At 37.2% G+C, this 27,792-nt stretch overlaps 1 protein-coding gene across 4 annotated transcripts in view; it reads left to right on the top strand.

The window, feature by feature from the left end:
• Positions 1-27,792, top strand: part of NGLY1 (N-glycanase 1) — a 61,923-nt gene that overhangs the window by 17,899 nt on the left and 16,232 nt on the right. For all 4 annotated transcript variants that reach the window (XM_027040922.2, XM_027040925.2, XM_027040923.2 and 1 more), the window contains 4 exons: positions 11,124-11,289; positions 21,349-21,571; positions 25,501-25,622; positions 26,598-26,743. In XM_027040922.2, coding sequence (XP_026896723.2) covers positions 11,124-11,289; positions 21,349-21,571; positions 25,501-25,622; positions 26,598-26,743 — 657 coding nt within the window. The remainder of the gene's footprint in view (positions 1-11,123; positions 11,290-21,348; positions 21,572-25,500; positions 25,623-26,597; positions 26,744-27,792) is intronic.

Genomic DNA, 27,792 nt, shown 5'->3' with positions numbered 1-27,792 from the left:
TAGAAGAAAATAAACTTTCTTAAAGACCTATCCCTTTAGTAGGCAGTCTGTTACCGACTCCTATTTCTCTGGTCCTTGGAACACAGTAACCATTTTTGAGTTCCTTAAGGGAATTGGGAGAAATTAGAATGAATCTTGTTTTTTATTGCCAAGTCTTGGTTATCTGCAGATCACTGGAATACGTAGTTTAAAAAAGTGGGGCACCAGAGTGGCTAAGTAAGTTAGGTGTCCAGCTTCAGCTCAGGTCATGATCTCATGGTTTGTGGGTTCAATCCCCACATCAGGCTCTATGCTGATAGCTCAGAGCCTGGAGCCTACTCTGGATTCTGTGCCTCCCTCTCTCTGCCATCCCCTGCTTACACACTCATGCTCGCTCGCTCTCTCTCTCTCTCTCTCTCTCTCTTTCTCTCTCTCAATAAATAAACATTAAAAAAATGTTTTAAGTATTTTGTTATTTAAGCATCCATCACCACTACTTGTTATACTACAGAATTTGATAATTATGTTCTCCTGCCTTGCCCATTTTGAATGGGGGTACTAATTGCTAATTAAAATAGACCAAATTCAAGCAGCAAGAGAAAGATTTAACATGCATATAAACTAGACAAATCCTGAGCACTGATGTGCTCGCGGCTATTATAATATTTTTCGTTAAAATTACATCAAGTAAAATCATGAATTATAAAACAAGGTGATAGTCACTGATGTTGAAGTTTGCCAATAAGCTTTTCCTTTAAGATATAAAATACTGGAATATATTGGTATTAAATAAAAGGTGATGGTTGCTAGAAACTTATTTTGCTGCTTTTTTTGAATATTTATGTAAGTAAATTACACAGTATGTAGCTTTTGCTTTTGGCTTCTTTTACTTTTATGCTTTTTAAGCTTATTCATATTGTAGGATGTATCAGTATTTTACTCCTTTTTACTGCTGGATAGTATTCCATGTTGGACTTTTGGGTTGTTTCCCCATCTTTGCCAATTATGAATATTGCTGTTTTGAACATTCACATACGAGGCTTTGTGTGGACATATGTTTTCATTTCTCTTGGGTAGATTTCTAGAAGTGGAACCACTAGGTTGTATGGTAAGTTTATGCTTAATGTTTTAAGACATTGCCAAGCTGTTTTCCAAGGTTGCTGCACCATTTTACATTCTCACCAGCAGTGTGTGAATGTTACAATTCTCAATATCCTCACTGACACTTGTTATTGTCTTTTTTATTATGGCAATTTTAGTGGATGTTAGGTAGTATCTCATTGTGGCTTTAATTTGCATTTCTCTAATGACTCAGTTGACTTTTAAATTTGCTGGTTATACATGCTGAGTGTGTAGTGTTCCTATAGGACATAATTTCCTGTTAACCCTTTATATATTTTTATACCCTTTGCTCTCCAAAAGCAGTTTCAAAATAACAAAAATAGTTTCTCAAAGACATAGAACCTTAGAATGTTAAAAGCATTATATTTCCAATTTAGGTTGAAAACATGATTCTGAGTATGATTTGCTTAAAATAAGTCTTTAGCAATTATTATACAGCTAGTTTATGTGCATACTTTTATTTGGCATATGCCTAATTTTTTAAATGTATGTGGAGTTGTTAAAGGACTTTTCATCAACTCCAACCACTCTAGAAATTATTGCCCATTGTGTATGTGGGTATACATTTATTTATTTAAAAGAATTACCATTTGAGGGGCACCTGGGTGGCTCAGTCAGTAAAGCCTCTGACTTTGGATCAGGTAATGATCTCAAGGTTTGTGAGTCCGAACCCCACATTGGGCTCTCTGCTGTCAGTGCCGATCCTCTGGCCCCCACTCTGTCTGCCCGTCCCTGCGCGCGCTCTCTCTCTCTCTCTCTCTCTCTCTCTCTCAAAAAATAAACTTTAAAAAAGTAGCAAAAGAATTGCCATTTGAGATTATTCTGTTGGAATTATAAATATAATATATTTTTAGATGATAACAAAATGAGTTGGTTGATTTTTTTTTATGAGTTTATTTATTTATTTTTTAAATGTTTATTTATTTGAGAGAGAGACCAGCCTGTGAGCATGGGGTAGAGAGCAAAGGGAAAGAGTATGAGGGGGGGGATATCCCAAGCTGGAACTCACCTGAGCCAAAACCGGGAGTCGGATGCTTAACCAACTAAGCCATCCAGGTACCCCCGAGTTGATTTATTTTTGAACTAACTTAATCTCTTAAGAAACCTTTTAGTCTGTATCTATATATGATCTTTATTAGAGAAAAAGTCTTCTATTTGGACATAAGATTTAAATGTCTAATTTCTTGTTGTGAACCTAACATTGTTAAAGGTAAAATACGTCTGCATACCCTTCAATAAGGGACCACTTAAATTATAACACACCCATATACCAGAATTTTTTTAGCATCTGTTAAAAATGATGATGTGGTCTGTTTTGACATTAAGAGACTTATTATGTGGGAAAGAAGGTAAACTCAGAATTCCAAAATTACACAACATGTGTGTATGTATAATATTTCAATTTTCTTATTAAAAATGCACGTACATAGAATTTAAGATACAAAACAAATCAACAGAGGGAAGGGAAGCAAAAATAATATAAAAACAAGCAGGGGGACAAAACACAAGAGACTGTTAAATATAGAGAACAAACTGAGGGTTGCTGGAGGGTTGTGGGTGGGGGGATGGCCTAAATGGGCAAGGGGCATTAAGGAAGACACTTGTTGGGATCAGCACTGGGTTTTTATACATAGGTGAAGAATCACTGGAATCCACTCCTGAAATCCGTATTGCACTATATGCTAACTAACTTGGATGTGACTTAAAAAATAAATAAATAAATTTTTTAAATGCGCACACATACGTTCATTTTAAAAAGGCCTAGAAGGCTATACAATGAATTCTTAGCCATTATTTTATCTGGGGGTGAAATTACAGGTGATTCCATATTACTTACACCACTCAGTATTTCCTGAGAATTTCTCATAACAACACTTATTACTTTGATAAGTAGAAAAAAAAGAGGTTTTGTAAGAAATAAGGTAATTAAAATCACAAGTTGATTAAAACTATAATTAAAAAATTATTAAATGGAACTTCTGTGTTTAAAAACAGGTTCTAAATTTAAAAGCCACAAAAGCAAAGAGCTACATAAAGGTAGAAGGAAGACTGATGGGCCTGGGGACCGTTGGTTCTTTACTAAAAAAGTATATTTACTAATACAGCTTCCATGGGTCTCATCGCATGATTTGGCAAAATATACATATTATCTTTTTTTTTCATATATAGTGTCTTAAATATAGTTCACATTAGAAACCAAAATAATTAGAATCCAAGTATGATCAGTGAAGAAAAACATCTTTTTGACTTAAAACCAGACAGATTGCGCATTTTAAACTTCTATTTGGACTCCAAATATTACTTCAACTCTCTCAGGCAATTAACTGCTGCCTTGTGTACATGGTTACCCAGCTGCTGTGGTCGCCATGCAATCAGCAGACTTCTAGTTTTACCACTTAGTGTTTATGGAGCTGTGCCAAAGAATATGTAAAGAAATAAGGCAAGAAAATAAACTGTTCAGGATTGTCTGAGTGCCATTAAAACCACAACGAATGAGGTAATTTCCAGATTGGAAGTATTAAATTGAAAACAAAAATCTCTAGATGAGTTCTTACCTTACTCTCAGTAAATGAAAACTTGCATTTAAGAACAACAACAAAAATATTGCTGTGCCTCATTTTTGTAAGAATTCTTTAAAGTAAAAATGGAGACATTTCTTTTTTGTGTTTCTGTATCCATCCTGGTAAAGGAGCATATTCCTCCCTGTTGTGAAGAGCCTGGATTTGTCATCACCAGATCTTCAATAAATTTCCTCATCCATCTGTTGTACTTGTCCCTTCTGTAAATCGGGGAGGTGTGTCTGCTCTTAATAAAAGCCACTTCCTCCTTTGTCCCGGCATCCCTTCTTCTCTGTTACCTGTGTAATCTTACATGGACTGTGCACAGTCTTGAATCCTCTTTTCTTGGGGATTCTTCTCAGTGGCATTTAAACCTTGCATTAGACCAGTTTTCATCTAATGTTAGACTGTTTGCATCACAATGAGCTGGACATTCAGATTCCTAGGTGTAACCCCAAACTGGCTAACTCAGAAAGGAAGATTCGGGAATTGGGAAATCTCCATTTTTACAAGTGGATTAATGTTTAAGAACCTTTCCTATAAGCACCCCTGTCTTAGAAACAAGCCAGCATACAAATATCCCTACCTAGATCCTTCACGTCCAGTGGTTCTCATTTCTTCTTGGCAGAAAGTTTCAGGAAGAGTCAGTCCCCTGTACTCATCATTGTATCTTTACTTTTTACACACTGGTGTAGTGAGCTTCCGTTCTTTGTTTGTTTTTTTAAATTTTTAGTGTTTATTTTTGAGAGAGGGACAGAACTTGAATGGGGGAGGGGCAGAGAGCGGGAGACACAGAATCTGAAGCGGGCTCCAGGCTCTGAGCTATCAGCACAGATCCTGATGTGGGCTTCGAACTCACTAATGACGAAATCATGACTTGAGCTGAAGTTGGACGCTTAACCAACTGAGCCAACCAAGCGCCCCGTGAGCTTCCATTCTTTTTTTTTTTTTTTTTAATTTTATTTTTAACGTTTATTTATTTTTGAGACAGAGAGAGACAGAGCATGAACGGGAGAGGGTCAGAGAGAGGGAGACACAGAATCTGAAACAGGCTCCAGGCTCTGAGCTGTCAGCACAGAGCCTGACGCGGGGCTCGAACTCACGGACCGCGAGATCATGACCTGAGCCCAAGTTGGCCACTTAACCGACTGAGCCACCCAGGCGCCCCTTCCATTCTTTAATCATGTGCCCTGTCAGTAAAATGTTGAGCATATCCTTTCAATGTATATTTTTGTTTGTGAATTACATACATAATTATATATATGTTTTTTATTATTTTGTTCACAAATTATATATAAATATATACTATTATGCCATTATATTCATCATAAGACAATGTCAATAGAAGCTATCAAGTAAATAATATTTTTAATTTTTTAAATTTTTTTTTTTTTTGAGACAGAGCATGAGCAGGGGAGGGTCAGAGAGAAAGGGAGAAACAGAATCCGAAGCAGGCTCCAGGCTCTAGGCTGTCAGCACAGAGCCCGACGCGAGGCTCAAACTCAGGGACTGTGAGATCATGACCTGAGCTGAAGTCGGCCGCTCAACCGACTGAGCCATCCAGGCACCCCAATAATATTTTTAATTTTTAAAAACGTATTAATCATATATCATTGATGTGGATGTAAATGAATTAATTTGGGTATAACTGTATTTTAAATAGTCTTGATAATTTTGAATTTAGGGGCAAACTTTGTTAGATCTAAGTAGATTGTGATTTATGGCATTAAAATGTAGCTGTTGAAGGGCTCATACCAAAAAAAAGTATATGAGTTAGCCCAGCCATTTTCTTCTTGTTTACATATACTTGCAGTATTAGTATTAGCTTCCATGCCTAGAGGTCTTTGAATCTTTGTTGTTGTTGTTGTTTAATTTTATTTTTAAGTAACCTCCACACCCAACTCAGGGCTCGAACTTACAACCCTGAGACCGAGAGCTGCATGCTCCACCAACTGAACCAGCCAAGTACCCCAAGTTTTTGTACTATTTCCAAGCCAGGTTGAGGGTTAATTAGTGAAAACTACATAATATAACCTGTAAATTCACTTAGCCAGGCACATACGAATTGCAAAACCTTGTAATATGGTGAAAGTAGTAGTAGGAGTGAACGTGCCAGTTGTTAACTCCCCCTGTACTTTGTGGTACTTTTCTCTCCTCAGGTGAGCTTCTCTAACCTCGGGGGGAGCTACCGATAATCCAAATTCTAAATATTATTATAATTTAATTGCTTTATTTTTCGGACAAAAGAAGAATGTAAATAGAAGTTCTAATATTTTCTGTGTACTTTCTAGTGGACCATTTTGTGGAGTTGCTTTGGTACACTTAGACCACTTTGGGACACAGTTACACAACTAAGTTTCTTACAACCTGTTTGCCTTATTAACATTATTACAAAACTTCTTACTGAGATTGTCAAATATCTCCATGCTGCTAAATTTAATATACCTTTTTCTTCAGTTCATTTTTAGTTGACCATTTGTCATCTTTAGTTCAGTTGATCATTTCCTGGTTTTCCTTCTACTGTAATTGTCTCAACTATTACCCCATTTAGTTGCTCATTCAAAATTCACAGATTATTCCTGATGTATTTTTCTAGTTTTCTAACTGCCCCCTGACTTCCCAATTCAGTCACCAAGACTGTTAATCCTAAATTCTTTTTATTACTTTTCTACCACTACTGAGCCATCTACTTGAAGCCATCAGCTCTCAGTTCTACAGACCCCTTTGGGTGTTTTCATAACCTCCTTTCTCCACTCTACAGTTGGAATAATATTCTGAAAACACAAATCTGATCCTTTTATTCCCTTGCTTAAGTATTTTACTAGCTTCCCATCACAATGGAAAGAGACCAAAAAGATCTAAGTGCTTACCAATCAACTTCATCCTCAGCTTTCTCTCTCCATTTCCCCTTGGTTCTCCATGCTCTCAACCCCCTGATAGTCTCTCTGACCGTTTATAATTTGCTAAGCATGTCCCCCCACACACACACTCCCCAGCTATCTCTGTGCTGTACCTTCTGATAGGAATGGTCTTTTCACTTTCCTGTTTATTAGCCTCTTCTCATCCTTCATAATTTACCACAAATACCATTTTTTCAGGGAATTCTAGGTTTGGAATCCCTGTTATACAGTGTCATTATCCTCTGTATTTTCCTTATAACTTTTCTTATACCTGTGAATAAATTGTCTAACTTAGCATTATATCCCAGTACGTAGCAAATAATAAAGGCTCATTAAATACTTGAGTAAATTAATATCGTTGTACCAGTACTTTTTTCTGCATCCATAGACTACTTTGTGAGGATAATGTCCTTGACTATTTTGGTCTCCATTATTTTTCCAGTTGCAAATGGCAACATTTCATTCTTTTTGATTGCCAAGTAATACTCCGTTGTATATATATACAACATCTTTATCCATTCATCCATCGATGGACATTTGGGCTCTTTCCATACTTTGGCTATTGTTGATAGTGCTGCTATAAACATGGGGGTGCATGTATCCCTTCAAAACAGCATACCTGCATCCCTTGGATAAATGCCTAGTAGTGCAATTGCTGGGTCATAGGGTAGTTCTATTTTTAACTTTTGAGAAACCTCCAGACTGTTTTCCAGAGTGGCTGCACCAGTTTGCATTCCCACCAGCAGTGCAAAAGAGATCCTCTTTCTCCGCATCCTCACCAACATCTGTTGTTGCCTGAGTTGTTAATGTTAGGCATTCTGACAGGTGTAAGGTGGTATCTCATTGTGGGTTTGGTTTGTATTTCTCTGTTGATGAGTGATGTTGAGCATTTTTTCATGTGTTGGTTGGCCATCTGGATATCTTTGGAGAAGTGTCTATTCATGTCTTTTGCCCATTTCTTCACTGGATTATTTGTTTTTTGGGTGTTGAGTTTGATAAGTTCTTTATAGATTTTGGATACTAACCCTTTATCTGATATGTTGTTTGCAAATATCTTCTCCCATTCCATCAGTTGCCTTTTAGTTTTGTTGATTGTTTCTTTCACTGTGCAGAAGCTTTTTATTTTGATGAGGTCCCAATAGTTCATTTTTGCTTTTGTTTCCCTTGCCTCCAGAGATGTGTTGAGTAAGAAGTTGCTGCGGCCAAGGTCAAAGAGGTTTTTGCCTGCTTTCTCCTCGAGGATTTTGATGGCTTCCTGTCTTACATTTAGGTCATTCATCCATTTTGAGTTTATTTTTGTGTATGGTATAAGAAAGTGGTTCAGGTTCATTGCTCTGCATGTTGCTGTCCAGTTTTCCCAGCACCACTTGCTGAAGAGACTGTCTTTATTCCATTAGGTATTCTTTCCTGCTTTGTCAAAGATTAGTTGGTCATACATTTGCGGGTCCATTTCTGGGTTTTCTATTCTGCTCCATTGATCTGAGTGTCTGTTTTTGTGCCAGATAATACTCTGTATTTTTAAACTTAATCTGGCTACGGCTACCTTTTATTTTTATTTTTTAAGTTGTTTTCAATGTTTGTTTATTTTTGAGAGGGAGTGTGAGAGCACAAGCAAGGGATGGGCAGAGAGAGAGGGAGAGAAAGGATCTGAAGCAGGCTCTGCGCTGACAACAGAGAGCTTGATGTGGGGCTGGAACCCACAAACTGAACCGTGAGCTCATGACCTAAGCTGAAGTCAGACACTTAACCAACTGAGCCACCCAGGCACCCCTTGGCTACCTTTTAATAAACACACATACAACCCATTCATATTTATCATAACTGCTAATATATTGGAATTTATTTCTGACATCTTATTTTGTGTTGCCTGTGTCCTTGCTTTTGTTTTTTTTCCCATTTCTGTTTTATATTGAAAACATTTTCTTCAATTATTTTCCCTTTAAAAGTTAAAAAATGTTAAATATCTTTTTGGTTTTCTATTATTGCACTTAAGTTTTTAATGCAAATATTTAATTTTGTGCATATATATATTTACTTTTATATATCATATATAAAATCACATATATATCATATATATGTATATATATATATATGATATATAAATGTATTTTTTTCCAACATGTTATAACAAGACAGGAACCTCAGAAAGATTTTACTTTTTTCTGCTTTCTTCCCTGCTACCTTCTTTATGAGAAGATTTGAGATATTGCTGTTCAGTTACTGTTTGTAATAATCAGAACTTAGGTTTTACTGGTTTATTTTTTTTAACTTGCTCCTGCTTCTTTTATCTCAGTTTCTACTGGGTGATCTGTTTATTTACTTTGAATATATTATATTTTGAGGGGAAAATAACTTCCCTAAGAATTCTTTTAGATAAGATTTGGGAGTGGTATACTTTCTACAGTGTTATATATCAGAAAACATTTCTTGTGCCCTTTTGTGTGATTAGTTTGGCTGGGTATGAATCCTGTTTCCCAGTCATTTTCCCTCAGAATTTCTTCCTTTTTTTTTTTTAATGTTTCTTTATTTATTTTTGAGAGCAAGCGAGAGAAAGAGGGAAGCCCAAGAGGCCCTGCGCTGTCAGCACAGACCCCACACAGGGCTCTGTCTCACAAACTGCGAGATGAGCAGAAATCAAGAGTTGGAGGCTTACTGACTGAGCCACCCAGGCGCCCCCTCATTATTTATTTATTTGTTTGTTTGTTTGTTTGTTTGTTTATTTATTTATAAGGGGGAGTGGGAGGGACAGAGAGTGAGAGGGAATCCCAAGCAGGCTCTGCCCTGTCAGTGTGGATCCGATTGTGGGGCTTGAACTCATGAACCATGAGATCATGACCAGAGTTGAAACCGAGTCAGATGCTTAACCAAGTGAGCCACCCAGATGCCCCAACCCCTCAGAATTTCAAAGATTTTGTTTAAATGTTTCTAATGAGATGTCTGATTCATTAGGGCATATTAGGATTTTGTTTTTCTATTTCTCTATTTTCTATTTATGAAATATCCCTATTATATGCCTAGTTTTATCCCCCCATTCATAGTGGCTCTTTTCTTCAACTATTGGTTTCTGCTATTTCTTGGAGAAGTTTCTCTTCTCCACTTTTTCTACTCTACTTTCTAGATTTCCTGTTGGCTGGATTTGGGAACTTTTGGATTTATCCTCAGTGTCTATTTGTTGGGTTTTTTGGGTGGGGGCGGAGGGATGCTTTTTTTTGGGGGGGGGGGGCACATTCTCAGAAAATGTCTTGGTTCAGTCTTCTAATTGATCACTCTTTAGCTATGTTTATTCTACTGTTTGACACCCTCTGTACTTTGTCCTTTCAGTGTTTAAATTTTTAATTTCCAGGATCCGTAGTTGTCTTTTGCTGAATACAGTATACTCTCAAATCTCTGAAGATAGACTTTTGTATACTCTGTCTCTGTATTTGCTGCCATGGCTACAGGGTTAGTTCTTCTGATGTTGATTCTAGTATGTCTTCTCAACAGTATGGGTTGTTGCAGATCCAGTGAGTCTTGAGAGTTCCACGAGCCTGTCTGTGAATACAGCATCTTCTTCTAGCAATTGTAGGGAGGGGTAGCACATGCTACCAGGTAGGCTGTACCAGAAGCAGCAGTTCTGAGCTTGGAAGTTTTTCTTTCCTTCTGGGAGTCTCAGCATCCTCCCTCACTGCTGAGAGGTATACTTCTTTGTTGACAAGGAGTGATGGGGATAGGGTGGAGAAAATGCTAGCTGTTCCTCCTGCAGAGCTCAGCCAGTGTTCCTAATGCTTGTTCCAAGGCTTTTTTTGCTCTGGATCCTGTGGCTCCTCTACCCTTGGGATTATTTTGAGAACATTTTTTAGTTTCTGTAACCACTCTTTTGGTGGCGGGGGGGAGGGCGGTGCATATTGCCATGGTTTTTTCCTTTAATCCATTTGTGTCTGTTTTTCTCCTTCAGGAATTTCTCAAAATTCCTGATCCCTTAAGAGTACTCCTCCCTTGTTAATGCCATATAGAGTTTTCTTAAAAAATTATGTTACTGGGGTGCCTGGGTGGCTCAGTCAGTTAAGCATCCGAGTCTTGGTTTCAGCTCAGTTCGTGATCTCACAGTTCATGAGTTTGAGCCCCACATCAGGCTCTGCACTGAAAGTGCAGAGACTGCTTGGGATTTTCTCTTCTACATGCACTTGCTCGCTCTCTCTGTCTCTCAAAAAATAAACATTAAAATTTTTTTTTCAAAAATTATGATACTTGCCAGGGATTTGAAGTGGAAAAGCTACTGTTCACATGCATTGCTCAGAGCAGTGTGTTGATCCAAACTTGTAATCAAGCATTTAGCATATTCTTGTTTAAATGTATCCTCAATGATACAATATATTCAGAGGAAAAAAATAGACGTATCTTAGACTGTGACCCAGATATGGGTATCTCCTAAAACTAATTTTATAAAGGTTTTGAGTATAGTTATGTATTTCAGTAAATTCATACATTCCTCTTTATCTGTGAAATCATAGAACCATTGTTTTCTGTTACGTGTTATTTTTGCAGCATATGGAGAAAAGCTAACTTCAGTATTTTTTTCTATTAGGTTACCACTGATTCAGTCATTCTAAAAGTTCTGCAGTCCAACATTCAGCATGTGCTGGTCTATGAGAACCTTGCTCTCCAGGAAAAAGCACTGGCTTGTATTCCAGTCCAAGAACTAAAAAGGAGATCTCAAGAAAAGTTATCTAGAGCTAGAAAATTGGATAAAGGTAGTGGCTTTATATAACCGTTCATTGCTAAATATACATCATTGCTAAATAGAAATACTGAAATGATGCCTTTTGCTGTATACATCATAAAATTCTAACCTATTAATATGTTGATGTCTCAAGTTAAAACAGTAGTAAAATTTTATTGCACATACCTTATGGACACATCTATTAACATTTTTTTTTTTCTTACTTCAGTATGTATTTGCAGTTTAATCATTGGTATGTGAATTTTTTTAGGTATAGTAGAACTTTAGTCTGTGGAACATACAGCATTTTTAATAAATTTTAATGTGAATCAGACAGAAAACACATTCAAGGTTAATCTATATGATTAGACCATTGACTCACTTTGGTTAATAAAGAGATAGTATTTACTGATTAAGAGTATGGATCTTGAAGCCAACTGCCTGGGAAGAAATTCAGCTCTGCCACTTTACCGTACATCACTGAGCCAGTAATTTAATCTCTAGGTCTCAATTTCTTCATTTGAAAATTTGATTTTGGGGGCACCTGGGTGGCTCAGTCAGTTGAGCGTCTGACTTTGGCTCAGGTCAAGATCCCACAGTTCTTGGGTTTGAGCCCCACGTCGGGCTCTGTGCTGACCACTTGCTCAGAGCCTGGAGCCTGCTTTGGATTCTGTGTCTCCTTCTCTCTCTGCGCCTCCCCCGCTCACACTTTGTCTCACTCTGTTTCTCAAAAATAAATAAATGTAAAAAAATGTTTTAAAAAAGGTGATTTTTAAAAGTAAATGAGATAGAACAAGTAAATGGCTCGGAATGATACCTGCCACACTCATCAACCAATAATTATTTGTTATCATTAATGGTTTTAGAATTTTAGTTATTTTTCCAACATCAGCATTTTTACTTTGGGTTTTTATGTAATTAGCTTTTATCTAAGTCATTTCTTAATACTAAATTTTCTAGGGGATGATGTAATTTTTTTGGTGGTTGCCTTAGTTTCAGTAAACAGTTTTAACTAATCTAAGTCCACCTTCAAAAACACTATTCTTCGTCATGTATAGTGCAGATACCTCTTAAAAGAATTGTCCCAATTCTTCCCTCCCGTCCTTATGACATTGCTGTCATATACTGCAATCACCTAATAATATATTGCTGTTGTTGTTAAACAAGTTACTTTTTAGGCCACAGATAAGAAAAACACAAGATTCTCTTTTACTTTCATGTATTCCTTTTCTGACACTTTCTTTCTCTAGATCTGAGTTTCTGACCTTTACCTTTTTCCTTCTTCCTGAAGAACTTCTTTTTAATATTTCTTTCAGGGCAGCTCTGTCAGAGGTGATTCCCTCACTTTTTCATTGCCTGAGAAAGCCTTTATTTTTTTCTTCCCGCTTGAAGGATAGTATCACTGGGATATAGAATTCTAGGTTGGTGAGGCTTTTCTTTCAACAACACTTTATTTTACTCCACAGTCTTCTTGCCTGCATTGTTTATGACCAGAAGTTGGCTATGGTCCCCATGCTTATTCTTGAACAGTTAAGGTTCCCCCACACCTGCCAGCTCCTCATCCCCAGCTTTATTCAAGATTTTCTCTTTGTCTATGGTTTTCTGCAGTTTGAACATGACAAGCCTAGGTGCAGCTTCTTGGTTGGTGTTTCCGAGCTTCCTAGATCTGTGGTTTGGAATCTCATTAATTTTGGAAAATTCTTGGCCATTATTGCGTCAGATATTTCTTTTGTTTCTTTCTCCCTTTTCCTTCTGGTATTCCAAAATGAAGATACTCTATTTTACCTTCATCTATCTCTTCCTCAGTTTCCTGCAGTTCTTAGTGCTCTGGTCCATTTTGAGATTCTCTTGCAATTCTTGGATGTCCTGTGCCCCTTTTCTTTTTTTTTCCTTTATTCTTTCTTTTCCTCTTTGGTTTTTAGTTTGGGAAGTTTCTGTTAACCTATCTACAAGCTCACTGTCCTCGGCTACGTCTTATCTACTGATGAGCCTATGAAGCGAATTCTTTTTTTTTTTTTTTTAAGTTTCTTTATTTCTGAGAGAGAGAGAGAGCGAGAGAGAGAGAGAGAGAGTGAGAGCATGAGCAGGGGAGGAGCAGAGAGAGGGAGACACAGAATCCAAAGCAGGCTCCAGGCTCCGAGCGCGATGTGGGGGCTCGAACCTGCGAAATGCGAGACCATGACTCCACCTGAAGTTGGATGCTTAACCGACTGAGCCACCCAGGTACCCCCCCATGAAGGGCATTCTTAAGTGTTCTTGATTTCTACCATTTCCTTTAGATTTTTTTAAAAGTTTCTAAATAACAACAAAAAAATCTATTTACATTATCCATCTATTCTTACATGTTGTCTACTTTTTTCATGAGAAACCTAATATATTAATCATAATTATTTTAAATTTTTTGTCTGTTAATTCCAAAATCTGTGCCATATCTGAGTAGTTCTGATACTTGCTTTGTCTCTTCAGACTGCTTTTCATGCCTTTTAGCAAATCTTATATTTTTTGTTGGAAGTTGGACATGATGTATTGGGTAATAGGAGCTGAGGTGAATAGGCCTTTTATGTAAGGTTTTATGTCCATTTAATGAGGAGTTGGGCTATGTTTAATGTTTGCCATAGGTGTCAGAAGCTTCAGATTTCCTCTGGTATTCTTGTCTTCCCTCTTGTCTTTGGGCTTTTCTAAGAACTCCTTAGAGTCTGTATCTTTTAGCGTATTCCATTGTTTTTACACTGGAGCCTTGTTGGTATAATGCAGAGGGGAGGAGAAGCCCTCTGTCATCTTCTGAGTAAATCTCAATTAAGTTTTAGTGGGCCTGTATCCTCAGGCCTGTGACCTTCCCAGGTTTTTCTTAACTTTTCCCCCCCATAGGCAAGATAAGAAGGCTAGAGACAGCTAGGGCCAGGGAAGTCCCCTTTCCCCACTTCAGAAAAGGCTCTGGTAAAATCTTTTTTCCCTGAAGAATAGGCCTTAATTGTAGAGAATAATCTGGGCATACTTTACAATTCTTGATCTTCTCCTCTCCTTCCCAGAGCCATGAAGGAATCTTTTTTTTTTTTTTAATTTATTTATTTTGAGAGCGTGCACACACATACACACACATGCAAGCAGGGGAGGTGAAGGGAGAGGGAGAGGGAGAGAGAGAATCCCAAGTAGGTTCCATGCTGCCCTGTCAGCACAGAGCCCAACATGGGGCTTGATCTCACAAGTGTGAGATGATGACCTAAGCTGAAATCAAGAGTCAGTCACTTAACCAACTGAGCCATCCAGGAGCCCCTCTTTTTTGGTTCTTTACCAAGAAAACCTGATGGAATTCTTGGAGGGAAAACCCTCAAACGTGTTAGGAATCCCTCCTAAGATTGTGTTTCTTATTCAAGCTAGTCCATATTCAGCCTCCAGCAGTTTGTCAAAATTACCATTTAAGTGTTTCTTACCAATTTATGACTCCGGTGGCTTATTTTCCATATAGCAGATGCTGGTTGTGATTCTCTGTATTTGTCTGTTTCTCCAGATTTCAGGGTGACAGTTTGCCCTGTGAACTCTTTTGAACTCAAGAAAAGTCAGTGATTTTGGTTTATTCAGTTTTTTACTGTTGTAACAAGCAAATGAAAACTCTAAGCTCTTTACGTGTTAGAGCTAAAACCAGAAGTCTCTCAGAGGGATTAACAGTGTAGTGTGTCTCTTTTCCTTTTTTAATCATCTAATCACTTCTTACATATATCATGTAGATCTTTTGCTGCCCATTGTATTTTGGTAGTTTTGTCTTTATTGTAATATTATACTGTGTCATTTCCTTGTATTTGATGACCAGTCTGGGCCTTAGTCTAAATTCAGCAACATTGTTGTGAGACCTTGAGACAATTCTTCATGTTGGATTAATATATTTTTACTATTCATGAGATAAGAATGCTTATTAATATGTGATCACAAAGACCCTGTCCACTTTAAAGTACTGTCCTCCTTTAGATAATGCCTGACATAAATGCCTGTCTAATAGGTACTAACTGAAGCGTGTTTTGTGTGTGAGTCATTGGGCTAAGCCCTGCAGGGGAGACACAGCAGTGTCCCTGCTGACATTTGCCTGGCATGTTTTCCCTCTAATTATAAAGGTAATATGTGGCTTTTTGGTAGAAGATTTGGAAAATAGGAATAAGATAAGGCATCTATAACTTCATCTCATCAGAGTATGACTTAAGATTTGTCTATATATCCTCTCACACTTAAATTAAAGAAGTTAAAAATCCTGTTCTTTAGTTACTAATGTACTAATGAGTACATGAACACATTTTAAGTACTCATTAACCACAAGTGATTTGTGACCACCTTGTCGGACAGTGTGGATATGAACTATATTTCCATTATTGCTGAAAGTTCTATTGGATGCTGCTGTTCTACAAAAACAGTAGGATACTGAAAGATGAAAGAGTAAGAGTCATAAGTGGGAGAAATCCAAATATATAGTGAAATAAGTGGTATTACAGACATAATGGATATATTATTTCAGGTTAGTGTGGGCTGTGAGCAATGGGATTTGACCCCAGTGGCTTAAGATTTATTTTCTCATGTAAGAAATTATTGAGGGAGGCAGTCTGATGCTACTGGTAGGCTCTGAGACATTATCAGAAGCTAGGTTCTTTCATCTTTTGGTGCTGGCATACATGGTTTCCATTCCACAAGTTACGTCTCATAGTCTAAGGTGACTGCTAAAGCTCCAGCCATTATATCTGCAGACCAGGCATCAGGAAGAAGAAAAGGAGAGAAAGCAAAAGGTACCTCTAAGCTGAGCCTATTCTCTTGAAGCAGCCTTCCTTGGCATCTCACACCAATCTTCGTCATTTGGCCTCATTTAGCTCCAAGGGAGGCTGGGACCTGTAGTCTTTTTAGCTAATGCATTGCCATCCTAAATAAATCAGAATCTGTAAATAAAGTTTTGACAGATGGATGTTGTATGGCAAGGAGCACCTTTGGCACTGAGGTGATTACAAAGCCTCCTTTGTCCAGGTTGGTGATTTTCCTTCATTGTGGGTTTTTTTGGTGTGTTATTTGTTTGTTTTTTCATTTCCTCCTCAAATTAAATCTTCTGGGTTTCTGAACTAGGAAAAGTGTTCTGGTTTGAAGCAGAAGTGAGAACCTTGGAACACTGCCCACTGAGATACCTTTAGAGATAGTTGAGGCTCAGAGAAGTGTGATTTCATAGCTCTGGCTTGGAAGACTGAAAAGTTGTCATGATTGAGTGTTCCAAATATAGGTGAAACACCTTTTTCAAAGAGGAAGAACACTGTCATTTTAGAAAAGTGAAATAAAATATATGTTGGCCTACTGAATTGAATATGAAGACATGGGAAGAAAAATGTTGAGTATTAAGGTGTGTCTAAGGATGAGGCTACCTAGACAGATGTTTTACTGGTTCTCTTCTCTTTTTGTTTTTATGTTTATTTAATGTTCTTGCGAGTGACAGAAGGGCAGAGAGAGAGGGAGACACAGAATTTGAAGCAGGTTCCACGCTCTGAGCTGTCAGCACAGAGCCCAATGTGGGGTTCAGACTCCCAACCCGCGAGATCATCACCTAAGCCAAAGTCAGACACTCAGCCGACTGAGCCACTCAGGTGCCCCAATGGGTTCTCTTCTTATTCCCTCTTTTGTACACTAATGTCTGGTTTTCATAGGATGGAGTTAAGACCTAAAGTTGTTGATTTTATTTTTGTCACTGAAAAATTACCAGAAATCTATTCGTATGTTATTTTTGAAGATGCTAAATTTATTAATCTAAAGTCTTTTTCTTTTTTTTTTAGGTTTATTTATTTGAGAGAAAGAGTGCATGGGGGAGGGGCAGAGAGAGGGAGAGAGAGAATCCAAAGCAGGCTCCATGTTGTCAGAAGAGCTCAATGCAGGGCTCAGTCTCACAAACCATGAGATCACGACCTGAGCCAAAATCAGGAGTTAGGCACTTAACCAACTGAGCCACCCAGGCACCCCCTTGAAGTCTTGATTATAATTTTAAAATATACACTCCATACTCTAATATGTTCTCCATATTTTCCCAGAATTTACCATCTAAAACAAACAAACAAAAAAACCAAACACAGGCACACAACAAAAAAGAATTTAGCATCTAAGTCAAACCTTCCTTTAAGCCCCATAACTCTGAGCTTTCTGAGCTCTTATCCTCTACAGACAGGATTCCACTTGCATTTCTCTGAGCCATAATTAAGGATATTGCTTGATCAAGGAGCACTGTCCCCGGTGGGCCTCACACTCTGTGTGCCAGTTCTACTTCTGGCTGGGAGGCTGCAGTACCTAGAATGCAGAAATACAAGTATTCTGTCTTCCTTGCCTTTCTTTTCCCATTTTGATAATGACTATTTGGTGAACAGTATTAATTCTAAGTAATATTATGAGACTTGTTTGTTTAGTCCTTCCATCATTCATTCAGGTATTTACTGCATGACAAGCACAGTTCAAGGTGTCGGGGATACAGCAGTGAACAGAGCAAAGTCTCTGCTGTCATTGGGTGAGAGACTAAAAAAAACCCAATACTCAAATGTAGCACGTAGTGATAAGTGCTGGGAAGACAAACAAATCAGGATAACAGAATAGAGAGTGACTAGGAAGGATGCTCTGGAAAGCAGGGATTTCTCTTCTCTGGAAAGCAGGGATTTCCACTGCAGTTAGGGGGAACCAACAACTGCAAAGGCTCCCCACGGTGCAGGTGAGCTTGGTCCGTATAAAGGATGGCAGGGAGGACATGGTGCCTGCCACAGAATGAACAAGACAGAGGTCAGAGAAGTAAAGGGGGTACATTAGTTTCCTGTGTCTGCTGTAACAAGCGGTCACAAACTTGGTGACCTAAAACAACAGGAATGTATTCACTTGCAGTTCTGGAAGCCGCAAGTCCATAATCAGAATCCCTGGGTTGAAATCAAGGTGTCAACAGGGTTTCATTATCTCTTTCTGTTCCACTATCACATCACCTTCTGTGTATGTGTAGAATTTCCCTCTGCTTCCCTCTTTTAAGGGTACAGCATGCATTTAGGGCCCACCCAGATAATCCAGTATAATCCCACATCTCCATATCCTTAATCATATCTTCAAAGTTTTGTTTTGTTTTGTTTTTTGTTTTGTTTTGTTTTGTTTTTTTGCTATGTTAGGAGTTAGAGACTCCAGGGGTTAGAATATGCTTATCTTAAAAAAAAATATGCGTATCTCTTGGTGGACCATTTTTCAGCCTCCCAGAGGAAACCAACTGTGGTAAGAAAGGGCAAGAGTAGAAACTGAACTGTATCCTGAGTGAGATGGAAACCCATTGGAGGGTTTTGAGTGACATAATCTACCTTGCATTTTTGAAAAGATTACTCTGCTGTAGGCACTTGATGGAGAAGGATGGCAGTGCTATATTTCTTAAGCTCATTTTTAATCTAATACCAACTTTCATATTATATAAGTAAAGCTAGATTTGGAAAGCCAGGCGGCTCAGTCAAGTTAAGCATCCAGCTTCAGCTTAGGTCATGATCTCATGGTTTGTGGATTTGAGTCCCGCATCAGGCTGTGTGCTGACAGCTTCAGATCTTCTGTTCCCCCTCTCTCCCTGCCCCTCCCCAGCACACGCGCTCTCTCTCTCTCTCTCTCTCTCTCTCTCTCTCTCAAAAATAAATAAACTTTATTTAAAAATGCATTAAAAAAAAAAAAAAGCTAGACTCTCCCTGCCAATCAGTCACATCTCTTCCATAGGTTAACAGCTATTATCATATGATGTGTTCCTTTTCATATCTTTTCCTATGTTAATACATAGGAAATACACCCATAGTTACCTGTAAAAATAGTTTAAGCTCTGTGGATTCACATAAAATTTATCATCCCATATATCTTCAGTTTCTTGATGTTTTTCATTTACTAATGTGTTTTAAAAATCTTTTTAATTCTCCATAGTGTTCTATAGTATGCATGTACTATTATGTATACAGTTCCCTATTGATAAACATGGAGATTATTTACCATTTTTTTCTATTCTAAGTATTCCTGCAGTGAGAATTCCTGTAAAGCATGCCTCCTGGTGTATATATATGCACAAGTGTTTCTCTGGGATAAATATAAATGTCAAGGATGTGTTGATACTTTTATACTGTAATGGATCCTGCCAAACAAATTGCCTTCCATTGTACATAAAAAGTGTCTTGAGAGTATTTGTTTCCACTTAATGAAATTATTGGACTTCTTTTATGGACTTTGAATTTATCTAATGGGTTTGCTAACATTCTTACCGATTTATAGAAGTTCTATATATATTCTGCGTACTTTTCTTTGTTAAACATGTTACTTTTTTTCTCCCAGTGTTCTTTGCTTAATTTCATGTAGTATATCTTTTGAAATTCATGTTACAAAGTTAATATAAGAAAATTTATTTTTTTTCCATTATTAATTTCACAATCTGCATCTTGCTTAAGAAGGCCCTTCTACACCACAAAACCATAAACGTGTTCTTTTGTAATTTCTGCCTTTATAGTATTCCTCCTCTCAGTATGTTATGTAAATTCTGTTGTACCCAAATCATTTTTTTTTATTTAAAAAAAAATTTTTTTTAACGTTTATTCATTTTTGAGAGGCAGAGAGAGACAGAGCATGAGTGGGGAAGGGGCAGAGAGAGGGAGACACAGAACCTGAAGCAGGTTCCAGGCTCCAGCCTGTCAGCACAGAGCCCGACATCGGGCTTGAACCCACAAACCGTGAGATCATGACCTGAGCTGAAGTCGGGTACTCAACCTACTGAGTCACCCAGGCACCCCCCAAATCATTTATTGAATCGTCCATCCTCTTAGAACTACTTTGAAAGGCTAACTTCATCAGACATTATGTATCACTTAGAAATCTATTTTTCAGGAGTCTTCCTTTGTTTCAGTAATCTACTTTGTCTATTTTTCACCAATATCACAATATTTTAATTATTTTTGTGATTTTGTAATGTGTTTTGACATGTATTAGATGAATTTATCTTATTGTTCTTACTCAAAGTTATGTTGACCATTTTGTCTTTCATGTGAATTTGCAGTTTGTCAAATTTTATGAAAGATTACTTTATAAATTTTAATTACATAAAATTTGTAATTATTTTTAATTTTAATTGGTATTACATTAAATTACAGATTAATTAGTAGGTAATTAACAACTTTAGAATATTGTTTTCCCATCCGGGAACATAATCTGTTTCTAGCCTTTATAGTCTCTAGGTTTTTGTATAATACAGTTTTTTTCTATTTTGAACTATATCAAACAGAAATACAAGAACACCTATGACCAGCATTGAACTTTATTAGATCTTAACATTATGCCATATATTTCCTTCAAGTATGTTTTATTATCACTTCTAAATAATAAAACATGAAAAGATAGAAATGAGAACTCCCTAGATATGTCTTCTAGATTCATTTCTCCTCTCCTTCCCTTCTTTCCAAAGATACCACAGTCTTGAATATGATCAAGAGAAATCTTTTTAAAGTAGATATAATATTAACAGGCCATACATACCTGCTGGGGTTGTTACATACATTGTAGGCATTTGTTCTCTTTTTAGTTGATGTGTGGTGAGTGGCTACAGATAGATTACATTGTGTAGTTGAAAGACTAAGAAAAGTTGATAGGGTGATTTTTTTTAGGTGTCTGGAATTCTCTGATTTCTGCTTGTGATTTTGTGATTGTTTCACGTTTACTGGTATATATACCTGATAACAAATTGAATATAGTCATTTTTAAATATTTTTATGAATCAGAATGATTTTCTTACCTCCCTGTGTTTCAAGATCAATTCCACATTAACCATAGTTCCCTGAGAGGTGGTTATGTTCAGCTCACTTTAGTACATAATGTCAGTTACAGTGGTAAATGGCATACTACTATAAATGTGCAAGGCATTATGTCGTATTTCATCCTGATTCACGATATGCTGACAGTTCTTTTCTTGCATCATATTTGAGAATACCTTTTAGATCATCTTATATTTTCATATATTTCAGCTCCATATTTTAGAATAAAATATGTGTGTGTGTGTATTTTTAGTTTTTGTCAGCTTCAGATCTTACTTGGTTCTGTTTTAACTTCTCAGGTACTGATGTAAGTGAAGAGGATTTTCTTCTGCTGGAGCTTTTACACTGGTTTAAGGAAGAATTTTTTCAATGGGTGAATGACATTTTGTGCAGCAAATGTGGTGGCCAGACTAAGTCTAGAGGTGAATCATTATTTCCCAATGATGATGAACTGAAGTGGGGCGCAAACAGAGTAGAAGATCATTACTGTGATACATGCCAGTTCAGCAATCGATTCCCAAGGTGAGTGTCCCCTAGACAGTAAAGTCAGAGTGATCTCTTAATGGAATGGTTAGAAAAGAATTTTTATTAAATGAGCTTTTTAATTATTAGAAATATATTCCTCTAAGACAGAGGTCAGCAAGCTATGGCTGGTAGGGTAAGTCCAGCCCACATCCTATTTTTGTAAATACTGGAACACATTTATTCTGATTTGTGTGCTTATGGTCTATAACTCCTTTCACATTATAATGTCAGGGTTGAATACTGGCAACAGCAGCCATATGGCCTACAAAGTCTAAAGTAATTACTGTCTTAAAATTTTTTTTGATTGTTTATTTATTTTTGAGAGAAAGAGATGGAGAGAGACCGAGCACAAGCAAGGAAGGGGCAGAGAGAGAGAGAGGGAGACACAGAATCCAAACCAGTTCCAGGCTCTGAGCTGTCAGAAAGAGCCCAACGTGGGTCTCTAACTCACAAACCGTGAGATCATGACCTCAGACAAAGTTGGACACTTAACCGACTGAGCCACCCAGGCACCCCAATTACTGTCTTTTTATAGGAAAAATTTGTTTACTCTTTCTCTAGCAAATATTGAGTGTAGAGGCACCTGGATGGCTCAGTCAGTTAAGCATCCATCTTGGGCTCGGGACATGATCTCATGGTTCATGAGTTAGAGCCCCTCATCAGGCTCACTGCTGTCAGCTTGTGAGTGCAAAGCCTGTTTCAAATCCTCTGTCCCCCTCTCTCTGCCCCTCCCCAGCTTGGGCTCTCTGAAAAATAAATAAATTAATAAATTTAAATAAATAAATAAAGTGTGGTCTTAACACATTTAATGCTATAAATCTTTTTTTTTTAATATTTTCTTTTAAGTTTCTTATTTGAAAGAGACAGCATGAGTGGGGGAGGAGCAGAGAGTGAGTTGGGAGAGAGAATCCCAAGCAGTCTCCATGCTGTCAGTGCAGAGCCCAACATAAGGCTCTCATGAAACTGCGAGATCATGACCAGAGCCGAAACCAAGAGTCAGTTGCTTAACTGACTAAATCACCCAGCTGCCCTAATGCTGTAAATCTTATATTGTTCTTTTAATTACATAACTTGTAACTTTCTGATAACTTTATTAATAATTGATAGCACATAAAAATAACACTAATGACATTAATAATACTACTGATACATTGTGATAGTAAACACAATGAGGTACATAAAATAATCATCAGATGCTAATATGGAAGGTAGAAGTATAATGCCATCATATTAACGACAGAATTTTAATCAGGTGCCTTCCCCACCCAATCTAATGTATCCTCATTATTTAAATTTTAAACTAAGGAAGTTTACACTTTTCAATTAACTTTTTTCATCCTTTAATTCACAAGCCTCTTATCAGATTTTTTAAATTGGCAATACTTAAACATTGGTTGTATCATCAGTCAAGAAAAGATACCAAGTTTTGAAATACCTCATTTTGGACACATAGGGACTTAGTTTTGTCCTACATATAGAGTTGGGATGACGAACAGTATTAATTCTAGGCTAAGCTGGTTATGCAACTTGGCACAAGTAGTATATAGAGGAGGCATAGGATGTGCTAATTCTGCCACTGTTATTGCTTCATGTAAATTTACATCTGTTTTTGGGGCGCCTGGGTGGCTCAGCTGGTTGGGCGACTGACTTTAGCTCAGGTCATGATCTTGCAGTTTGTGAGTTCGAGCCCCTCATCGGGCTCTGTGCTGACAGCTCAGAGCCTGAAGCCTGCTTCAGATTCTGTCTCCCCCTTTCTCTCTGCCCCTCCCCTGCTCACGCTCTGTGTCTCTCTGTCTCTCAATAATAAATAAACGTTAAAAAAATTTTTTTTTTAATTTATGTCTGTTTTCAATTACTTCTAATTATGTTGGTCATACATTTATTTAAATTAAGTAGTTTAATGGCATCTGTTTAAGACAAACTTATCATTGCAAAGCCAATTCATTCATGCAGTGGTTTCCTTCTACAAGCTTATGGCCAACATCTGTGCTCAGCTAGGGCACTTTTCTTGCTTAGCTTTATCAGTGAAATCCTTCTCAATGCATTATGCAAAATTTGGTGTTCTCCAGTTTTATGATTATTTTATAATTACAGTAACTTTTTAAAAGATTGTGGCAAACATCTTTCAAAAAATAATTTTCAAATTAGCAAGCATCTTTAAGTGGTTAAGAAGAAAAAAGTTCCATCAAAAAGATCATTCTACAGTATAGTAGTATTTAATTTTTTTTTTAATTTTTTAATGTTTTTATTTATTTTTGAGACAGAGAGAGACAGAGCATGAGCAGGGGAGGGGCAGAGAGGGGGGGAGACACAGAATCCGAAGAAGGCTCCAGGCTCTGAGCTGTTAGCACAGAGCCCGACGCAGGGCTCGAACTCACGGACTGTGAGATCATGACCTGAGCCGAAGTCGGATGCTCAACGGACTGAGCCACCCAGGCGCCCCCAGAATAGTAGTGTTTTAAGTAGAATTGAGTTCACTTAAGTTTTAAAATCTTTACTGAGTAGTTTGTTAAAGTTGTTTACCTTTTAAATACATGAGCTAATTATACCACTTGTTAGAATAATACTAATGCTTTAAGCAGATTTCCTAGAGAATCTCTGCCTGTCCAAATCTTATCTGTCCTTCAGGTCCCAGTTCAAATACAAACTTTCCTCCCAACCACACTCTGTAACACTAAATCTGACCTGTTGTGTATGGTTTTGTCACATTCTGCCTTCTTCCTGTTAATGCCTGTAAACTCCTTTAAGGCTGTACCACTGTTTAACCATTTTCCACTATAGATTCTAACACAATGCCTCATATATTCTAGGCTCTTTAATCATTATTTAAGTATGTGAAATGAAGCTAATATAAAATTGTATGTCAACTATATTTCAATTAAAAATAATTTTGGGGATGGGGACAAAACACAAGAGACTTAAATACAGAGAACAAACTGACAATTACTAGAGGGCTATAGGTGGGGGGATGGGCTGAATGGGAAGGAGCATTAAGGAAGGCACTTGTTGGGATGAGCACTGGGTTTTATATAAAGGGGATGAATCACTGGAATCTACTCCTAAAATCATTATTGCACTGTAGGCTAACTAACTTGGATGTAAATTAAAAATAAATAAATAAATAAATAAATAAATAAATAAATAAATAAATGATAATAAAAAAGAAAAAACAAAAAAATTAATTTTTAAAAATGTGAAATTGAGAAATGTTGCTGTTTAGCACAGAGGTAATATAAATTGTTTAAACTATTGATTATGATAATGAATCAAGGTTTTTCTATGGTTATTTTATTTTATTTTCAAATTTCTGGTGAGTTTAATCTCATACCATGCATGTAATATAAAGCTAATAATGGGACTGTAGTGAAAAAGCAAGCCATGATGTTAACCACAATTAGGAATGAAGTTCCATATAGTACATGATTAAAAAGCAAATATTAATAAAGGTACAAAATCAGCAAAATCACAATACATTTGAGTAAAATGCCAGCAAGATACCATTGCTTATTAACACAAAATAATACTTCAGGAAAAACTGACAACGAAACATAACAAACTTAACTGAATCCCAGTGTTATGCTCATCGTTTTAAAAAAAAGCAAATACTTTACCGGGAGCAAGACAAACTAAATTCTAAAAGGAAACATACTTCAGTGAACATTAAAGCTATAGGACAAGTCCCCCGAATGTACAAAACTATCATAAAAGCTTTAATCTTCACCCTCAGACCGTAAAAATACATCATCTTCAGGGCCGGGTAAACAGAACCTGAAAATCCACCACCATTGCCAGAATCCCAAGGATCCCCTTCATTACTGGAACTCACTGCAGTGCAGATTGAGTTGGCCCTACGTGCAGAACACCCCCTTTCAGTCTCTTTGCAGAGTTTGGTTGCAAAGTTGATAACTATGGTTATTTTTAAACAGGTATAATAACCCTGAGAAACTTCTGGAAACGAGATGTGGACGGTGTGGCGAGTGGGCCAATTGTTTTACGCTGTGCTGTCGAGCCTTAGGGTTTGAAGCTCGCTATGTTTGGGATTATACAGGTACGGAATTAGTGTGAGCGAAGTAGTAGAGCTGTGCACACTTCGGGTTTGGGTTTACAGTCTGGGCTCATCGCTTTTTGTCTATTACTTTCTGGCCTTGTCAGTCTGAGCTCCCATTTGCCTTCTGTAAATAACACTAATACCAACTTGTAAGTTTTTTGTATAGAGTTGTACACCTACCATTTTGCCTGGTACTTTAAACATGGCCTGTAAACATTCTTTTATTAACCATTTACCATGACATTTGTAACAGTGCTTTTTCTGTATGAGTAATAACATGTAATATGCTGTAGAAACCTTTATTTTTGTAGAGATTAGTATAAAAGACATAGTAATCTTAAACCTCAGTATACAAAAAAAATCAATAAAAGCCGTGTGAAATTTATGTTGTTCTTACTTAGAAATGATTTATCATCTACACGTTAAAAAGTTGTTTTCCTTGTTCTTAGAATTTTACTTGTGTTTCTGTTGTTTTGTAGGATAAAATGAAACCTTCACTTAAGAGTTACTGTTCTCTTACAGTCAAATATAGAACATCAATAGCCAGAGATCCTTTGGGAGGCCTCCTACCTGTTCTGAGTCATAAACGTCAAAAGAGACTGCAGTTTCCAAAGTGGCATTAGCTCCACATTAGCAAAAGCTGAGGCCCATGTTTCTGATGCCGTTGTTCAATATGTTCACCTTTTTAGAGTTATGGTTCACATAATTTTTAATGACACTTAAAACTAACCACCTTAAAGGACATTTTCCAAAAATATTTTTAAGGGTTTCAAAGAGAGAAATGAAAACAAATGTTCTGGAGTTTTGTGTGCCCCAAAATGCTCAGTCCTATTAGCTAAAATTTAGACTGTTAGAAATTATTATATGATCCTTATCTTAGCAGTTTGTATGTAGTTGTTGGAAATCATTCTGGTTTTATAAACTTAACTTTTATATTCTTTCTTCCTGCTGTTTTCTTGTGTCTTACTTGAGTAGACCATGTCTGGACAGAAGTCTATTCACCTTCTCAGCAGCGGTGGCTGCACTGTGATGCATGTGAAGATGTCTGTGATAAGCCACTCCTTTATGAAGTAGGGTGGGGCAAGAAGCTTTCCTATGTCATAGCATTTTCTAAGGATGAGGTAAAGCATAAGAAAAAAAGGGTTTTTTCTAAGAATAAAGTAGAATTTCTTTCCTTTTTGGACAGCTTTTGAAGATATATTTGACATATAATAAGCAGCATACATTTAAAGTGTACAGTTTAATAAATTTTGTCCCTTGTATGCACCCATGAAATCATCTTTGCAGTCAAGATAGTGAACATATGCACTATATCTGGAAGTTTCCTTATGTCCTTTGTTATCCCTCCTTTTTGCCCCTCTTTAGGCAACCATGGACCATGGATCTGCTTTCTCTCGCTGTAGATTTCTAGGTTGTCATTTTGGGTTTTTTTTTTTAGTGTTTATTTTTTTTGAGAGAGAGAGCATGCAAGCGGGGGTGGGGGTGGGGGGAGAGGGAATGAGAGAGAGAGAGAGAGAGAGAGAGAGAGAGAGAGAGAGAGAATCCCAAGTAGGCTCCCCTCTGTCAGCACAGAGCCTAACATGGGGCTCAATCTCACAACCGTAAGATCATGACCTGAACCCAGATCAAGAGTCAGACACTTAACCAACTGAGCCACCCCAGCATCCCATTTCTAGAGTTTTATATAAAATGGAATTAATACAATATATATGCTCTTTTTGGTGGGCGTGATCTGGTGTCTTTTTCTCAGCACAATTATTTTGAGATTCACCCATGTTATTCTCATGTATCAATAATTTATTATTTTTATTGCTGAGTAGTATTCCATTGTATGCATGTACCCTAGTTTGTTTATCCATTCACCTGTTGAGGGGCAGTTAGATAATTTCCAATTTTTTAGTATTTCAAATAAAGTTGCTGTAAACACTTAAACACAAGTCCTTATATTGCCGTATGCTGTCTTTTCTCTTTGGTAAATGCCTAGAAGTAGAATGACTGAATCATATGGTAGAGCCATAAGAAATTGCTAAGCTGTTTTCCAGAATCATGTGCCGTTCTACATTCTCACCAGCAGTATGAGAGTTGTCAGTTTCTCTGCATCCTTGCTAACACTTAGTGTGGTTGTCGGTATGTGAGATGGTATCTCATGGTGGTTTTCATTTGCATTTCC

Source organism: Acinonyx jubatus, chromosome C2, assembly GCF_027475565.1.
Source record: "Acinonyx jubatus isolate Ajub_Pintada_27869175 chromosome C2, VMU_Ajub_asm_v1.0, whole genome shotgun sequence".
NCBI classification, from domain to species: domain Eukaryota; kingdom Metazoa; phylum Chordata; class Mammalia; order Carnivora; family Felidae; genus Acinonyx; species Acinonyx jubatus.
The sequence above is the reverse complement of the archived record's forward strand: the minus strand, read 5'-3'. Positions and strand labels throughout refer to the sequence as shown.